This window comes from Opisthorchis viverrini, assembly GCF_000715545.1.
Source record: "Opisthorchis viverrini unplaced genomic scaffold opera_v5_89, whole genome shotgun sequence".
Lineage (NCBI taxonomy): Eukaryota > Metazoa > Platyhelminthes > Trematoda > Opisthorchiida > Opisthorchiidae > Opisthorchis > Opisthorchis viverrini.
This window is the reverse complement of record NW_008751744.1, coordinates 348,146-354,644: the sequence shown is the minus strand read 5'-3', so window position 1 is coordinate 354,644 and position 6,499 is coordinate 348,146. Positions and strand designations below refer to the sequence as shown.

General features: G+C 45.9%; 1 protein-coding gene across 1 annotated transcript in view; it reads right to left on the bottom strand.

The window, feature by feature from the left end:
- T265_04962 (hypothetical protein) overlaps window positions 1-6,499 on the bottom strand; it is a gene marked incomplete at both ends in the record, with an annotated part of 31,773 nt that overhangs the window by 14,731 nt on the left and 10,543 nt on the right. Inside the window, one exon of the mRNA XM_009169839.1 lies at window positions 5,257-5,340. Coding sequence (XP_009168103.1) covers window positions 5,257-5,340 — 84 coding nt within the window. The remainder of the gene's footprint in view (window positions 1-5,256; window positions 5,341-6,499) is intronic.

Genomic DNA, 6,499 nt, shown 5'->3' with positions numbered 1-6,499 from the left:
AAGTTGAAGAGGAAAGGTGAAAGAGGACAGTCCTGTCGGACACCACTTGATGTGGTGAACTCAGGAGAGAGCTTCCCGCAGACCTTCATACGGCCGCGGGAGTTGGCGTACAGCGCCTTTATGAGGGTCAAGAATTTATGGGGGACACCTTTGCTCCACAGACACTGCCATAGTGCTTGGCGGTCCACATAGTCAAAGGCAGCTTTTGAATAAAGAAACACAACCAGTGTTGGTTGCTGGTTGGTATTACTCAGCGTTCGCGAAGGTAATCCAACACGGCTCCAGTTATCGTACCGCAATATAAGCAGTCCTTCGAGTTTTACCGGAGGGCACCCTGGTATTTGGCCATAAGGGACCACGATCGTACGTCTACGTATCACAGGTCGCTTCCCAATTCCATTGCCTCAAGAAACAAAGCGTCCCGTCTTCCGTTTCTAACCCTCTCCGGGTAGTAAGAATCGTCATGATGATGAGATCAAATAAGTCGACGACGAAGAATCAGTAACTACAGAAGCCTTGTTACAACGGGAGTCAAATTGACATCTCTGTGGATAATACATCAACTAAGAGGACCCTTTTTTAAAATGGACACTACTTTCGAATCACCCCAGTCTGGAACAGCGCATTTCCCCAAGATAGACACAAATAGGCTAGAAAGGCACTGATTGAGAAACATACCGCCATCTCTGAACAGATCACGTGGAAGGTCGTCAGGACCAGCAACACGATAAAACTTGAGTAGAGATATACGCTCGGCCACTTCTGAGGCTGACAGGGGGGTTCCATGTTCACAGTTCACCTTTATGTTGGAGGCCGGCCCTGCAGAATGAAGGTAGCAGGTGGCCTAAAGAAGTGCTTCTTTTAAAGTGCTATGCCCGGTGGGTAACGTTTTCCCTTGCTGGATATCAGAGAACTATCCTGGTCCCTGATAGTTCCACCGACAACAGGCTTCCGAGGACCAGTCGAAAGAATCAAACGGAAGAGCCAGCAGACGTTTCCAGCACTTCGAACCTTTCATTTCCTCGGCCTTTCAGATCCACCAGGCTTCGCGGCCAGCACGAGCACTCGGTTTCACCTAACGTCGGATGATGCGTCGGGTGGAGTTATGGTTGACTTGGCATTCGTTACGAATCTCACCAACAATCCAGAAGAATCAGGCGGGTAAACTTTAGCTGGGTAGCACCACCTGGTACCAAGGTACATGAGATACTCGAGATGCGGGGGATCCACATTCCTCCTGGAGTGCCCCCAGAGCGTGAATGGGAGATTACCCGCGGACAGACCACTCGGTTGCTATCAGGTAGCTGTAATGCCACTATCCACCGATGTCCCTCCCCAACCCATTCCCGTGACCATGAAGAATCCGCGCTGGACTTCCAGCAAGGCCACAATCCCATCAGATACTCAATGTTTGGATGAGATTGGTTAGGTCATACCGCAAACAGAAGTTTAGGCTTTGAGTGGCGCTTTGGATATCTGCTCCCAGTGGCCGTTAGTATCCGACATCGAACCATCCGGTTCGATCAACTAGCTCCCTATTGGCTAAGCGAGATGTGTGTGGTTTGCGTAGACTGGAAAGCGCAATATAAAGCACCAGCGGACAAGCGAATGGTCAGAGTTCAAGATGGTACTCCAAAAAGCGGCAGGCAGTAACGACGATGTGGTCTACTTGAATTCGGGCTTGGTTTGTTGATGGACACAACGTTGTCAAGCCACTTAAGCTGGTCCGAAAATTGTTACTGCAAAGGAACAGTCTGTAATCGATGTAAATCTAAAGCAGGCGCCATTCGCGCGTCTTGTATCCAACCCAGGACGAGCACCCGATTCAGTCTGAGCAGCGCTTAGTGTGCATACCTGGGCACTCATGTCATCAGCAACCACAACGATGTCTGAGCTTTTAGCGCTTTGTAAAAGAGCACCTAAAATGTCTTTTGCAAGTTCAGAGCAACAGTACACTGAGTGCGTCAGGGTGCGATGGACCCTACTTTCTCGAGATTCTTCCAGACGTTGTCGAACTGAATGCGAAATGGCGAATAGCAACGGATATCCAAACAAGTCAATTTGTTTCCAATGTATTAGCTATAAACCTACTAGTGTTTTAGCCACAATGGAGGTTTCACTGCATGTCTGAATATTTATCATGGTATGTACGTGCTTACATCAACATTCACGATCTCTACCAGCGAAGATAGTTAAGTCAGAGCAAATCATTCTAACGAACCGCATCCACAGGCAACTGACCAGTAAACTATATGACCTGGGAAGATTGAAGCCATGGTGCCGGGACAACAAAACTCACGTGGGGACCGGAACATTGTAGGGTTTTGTTCCAAGTACCACTCGGCAAAACTGGTCAAAATTCGATCTATTTTCTGACTTTCTCCGGGCAACTGGAAGCTGAGGAGAAAATGCCTAATAAGAACGAAAAAAGATAGGATCAGAGTTAAAAACCAGTGGCCACAAAAGTCACAAAAAGCGTTAGATTAGCATAGTTAGGGGAAACAACTGTTGTTGAATACATCCACACAATATAGGAAAGGCTCTGGGTAGGAGAAAAACAAATCAGTAACCACAGTAGGTACCGTCTAAGTTTTTTTCTGTCGCAGTGGTCCCCTTCCGATGGGAAAATAACTTTGTTGATAGCAAAAATCTTCAGTCGGTGCTAGCTGTTGAGAGGGCTGACTGTCGAAAAAAACCAAGATCAAATCGTTCAGCTGTAGCACTCTTTCAGTGCCTAGCTGCCATCCCAAAGGAAGGAGGCACCGGGGCTGGGATATTGCTAGGTTGCCTAAGCCTAGACAAGAACAGTCGAGATCCTGAGGTTGGGTTCAAACCGTGGACCTTCCGGTGCATAAGCTGGCACCTTAACCACTAAGCTATCTCGAGCCCACTGAGCTTATCCGTGCACGCTCACGTCTGAAGGTAGTAATTTGGGTTTTTAAGAGAGTAAGATTAGCCTTTTGACGAATGCTCCAGGAATTAAACATCGTTGCACTGCCGAGACACATTGGTTAGTCAGCTGCGTGAGCTTGGTTCACCGCAATGTTCGGAGGTTTCTGTTGGCTAGGCCACCTAGCCAGACTAGGATATAGTAGGTAAGACCGCATGAAGAAACAGTCGCTAAACATGGTAATGCTCACGATAGAGGGTTTAACTATTGACAGTCCCCTAATTCGCAGCGTCCTCGCTATCATCACAAACAGTATCAGCAACATCGAAACTGACCCTATACAAACACAACTTCTATCCAATTCCCATTTCTAAAGGTCTGAAATGAGAGTTAGCAGGAAAGAGAGCTGGTGCATTGCGATGTAGGAAAACCTCCAAACGTTCACTCATAAAATTTGAAAGGAGGCTAACAGTGTGGATATTACTGACATCGGTTACCACCGCAGGTTATATCGTCTCCAGCCAAGCGCATGAAGTATCGCTTCGTCGAAACTTTTCACAATATTTTTCACTCCCATCTGTCAAGTCCCACAGTTCGCGCCATTCTCAGGCGGGGACGGAGAACAATGCTCGCCTTGGTAGATGATCCGGCATGAGCAGCATATGGCTGAGTCATTATTGTGGATGATCTCCATGACTGAGCCATCTGCTGAACAGCTACATAACCATTTTAGCTCGTTAATAATTGAGATCCAATAGCGGCTTCTAAAACCACACGCCTTCAAACACTGGTCGTAGGCAGGCGTACATGACCCTTGAAATCCACAAGTGGTGCAAGTCAGCGACCGTGACTCCAGCTTTTGTGGTTGGTGCACTAGCTCCGTCAAATACACTTCCGCCGGATATAACTTCGCAATCTTTAACGACTCCCACTGTGTAGATCGCATTCAATGATGTGGGAATTTGCACTTTATATACGCAAGGCGCGTGCCAAAGGATGGTATGGAGGCTGGTTTGTTTAATAGCGGTCATCTATTCGTCTTCGAAGGTTTAGACCCGCATACTTCAAGTTGACAAGTTTCTCATGAGCAATAACTTCAGCATCATAATTTTGAAGACCCTCCGGTGTTCGCTCCATCACATCACTCTGAGTGAAGCTGAACAGAATGAAACGAGTGGACTGTTGTTCATCGAAAAACTTTGTGCGAAATCGTACATGTCAGACCAGCAACCCCCAACATAGTTCAAAGGGTTGAGGACGTAGGTGAACCGTCACACCGCACCCTAAGTCTACCCTCTTCATGACAGATTAACTGATTGAGCTAATCATCCCTACAAAAGACATCCCAAGGCATCCGTTGGAAAGTAGTGTAAGGCATCCAGTGAGAGAGGTAGATATACTATTTCAAAATTCTGAACAGAACAAGTGACCACTATGACAACACAATATCAAAAACCTCGAGGTAATTTCGACCAAACTATCCAAAGATAATCTATGTTCACGCCCAAAAACAATTTAGTATGTAGCTGAGTTGAAACAAAAAGACTAGTATTGAAGGAGGACAAAAAACTGATCGAGATTCAGTGACTACAACCATATGACGACCAAGGCGAAAGCAGTTGTAGAATGCCGGTGAATTACGACCAGTCTAACTAAATAAATAAAACCCAAACGAATTGATTAACCTCTCTAGGCGGCGTGGGGCTGCAGCCGCATTCATAAACATATTTGAAAGCTCAAAACCTTAAATTCAGCAAAGACGCCATTTAAAAAGGCTTTAAAAGTACGTGTTAAAGTTACACAGTGAAACTCGCGAAGACTACTCCGTTCTAGAAGAAGACTGTTTCACTGAATACTGGTGGTCAGATTGCCCGTCTCAAGTATAATATGAAGAGAAATTCTGTTGAGACATAGATATCATTGTACCACATGCTCCGGTTGTTCGGATGTCTGATCTGTGATGAACAGATATTGAACATCCGAAATTCGAAACCGATCGGCTTTTGAGGGGAAGCACCCGATCTCACGTCAAATTTCAGCCTACTGCTCCACTCAGGTCTGACTTCGATCCTGAGTGTGTGTATGGTGGAAAAAGCCCCCCCCCCCCCCCCCCCCAAAAAAAAAAAAAAATGTAGGGCGCACCATGGAAAATACCGTAGGCGAGAAAAAGAGAAGATTAAGAAACTATTGATTTGGTCACAGAGCAATTCGTTGCACATTCACTCTTGTGTACATAATGTTCTTCATGAATTGCGTTGAAGAAAGAATTCAGTGCGTTGCAAATACTAATAATCATCAGAAAATGAACATCCAAAATGTAATATGCTCCGAATGAAACAGCTGAATTCTAAGGACACAGAACTTACCTGAGAGAGGGAAGGAATTCCTGATTTCGAAAATCGTGCAACCTGGTAAAGGCATCCAACACCTCCATGTTGAACTCCTTTCGACTGGAGCATGATGTAGGAACGGAATGAAACGTTAGAATAAACACTACGAAGGCTGAACCCGCACGAAATTTGATAATCATCTGGCCCCAAACCAAGTTCATGCTTATCAGGGAGACCCGAAGGGGGCAAATGAAACGGGAGATTTCAGTGGAACGTCATCTGTGGGACTACAAGCAATGGACATCAAGAGAATGTGAAAGATTGTCAAATGGCGACCCTGTTACCCACAAAATACTACACAAGCCTGATGGGTATTATGGAAAGTCAACTGCCACCCCATTATATGGTGGTCTCTTCCAACACTGCGAAAATCGCAGAACTAAGGTGATCTGACGAGCAGCGTACGTGAGGCGCTTTTTCGTATTAACACTCACAGCAATTCTAGTTTTGGCGGCGATTTTGAGCTGCGCGGTGTCAAATTAAGCGATCTTGTTGCAATACAACAGCAGTAAATACTGGTGTCTGACTGCCACACAGCCATAAGGAAGAAAAATCTGAGCAAGGAGTGCAAGAAACGGAAATGGACTAGAATTAAATCCAAGAGCCTATGGTTCTTCGGAAAACGATTGGGCACAAGGTGTGTACACACCCTTGATCTACATCGAAATAGGCACACCAAAGCATGATGCTGAGGCGAGACATTATCAGTGGGATTGACTTGGCATTCTTTACGAATCTCACCAACAACAACCCAGAAAAAAAGGCAGGTAAACTTTGGCTGGGTAGCACCACCTGCTACCGAGGTTCATGGGATACTCGGAATGCGGGAGATCCACATTCCCCCTGGAACGCCCCCAGAGCGTCAATGAGTCCCCGCGGACAGACTACTCTTGTAAAATAAACGGTTGCTAACAAGTAGCAGTAATGCCACTATCCACCGATGTCCTTCCCCAACCCATTCCCAATACAAAAACAAACGCTGCTGTGGCATTTGATTGTCCAATGTGCCCTATGCACCACACTGCCTATTAACAACAAACAAAACAACACCTTACAAAATCCAGATCATTTTTAGATAGGAGCTCTTAAAGTCCGTGCTCCATGTCAAACTGGTAAACAGGCAATGCTCGACGAGATCTCAGATTCCCTTAAAATCAATGTGTGCTGTATCTAGGAAACACACATACAAGACCCAAATGTGGTCATGTTTCTCAAAACA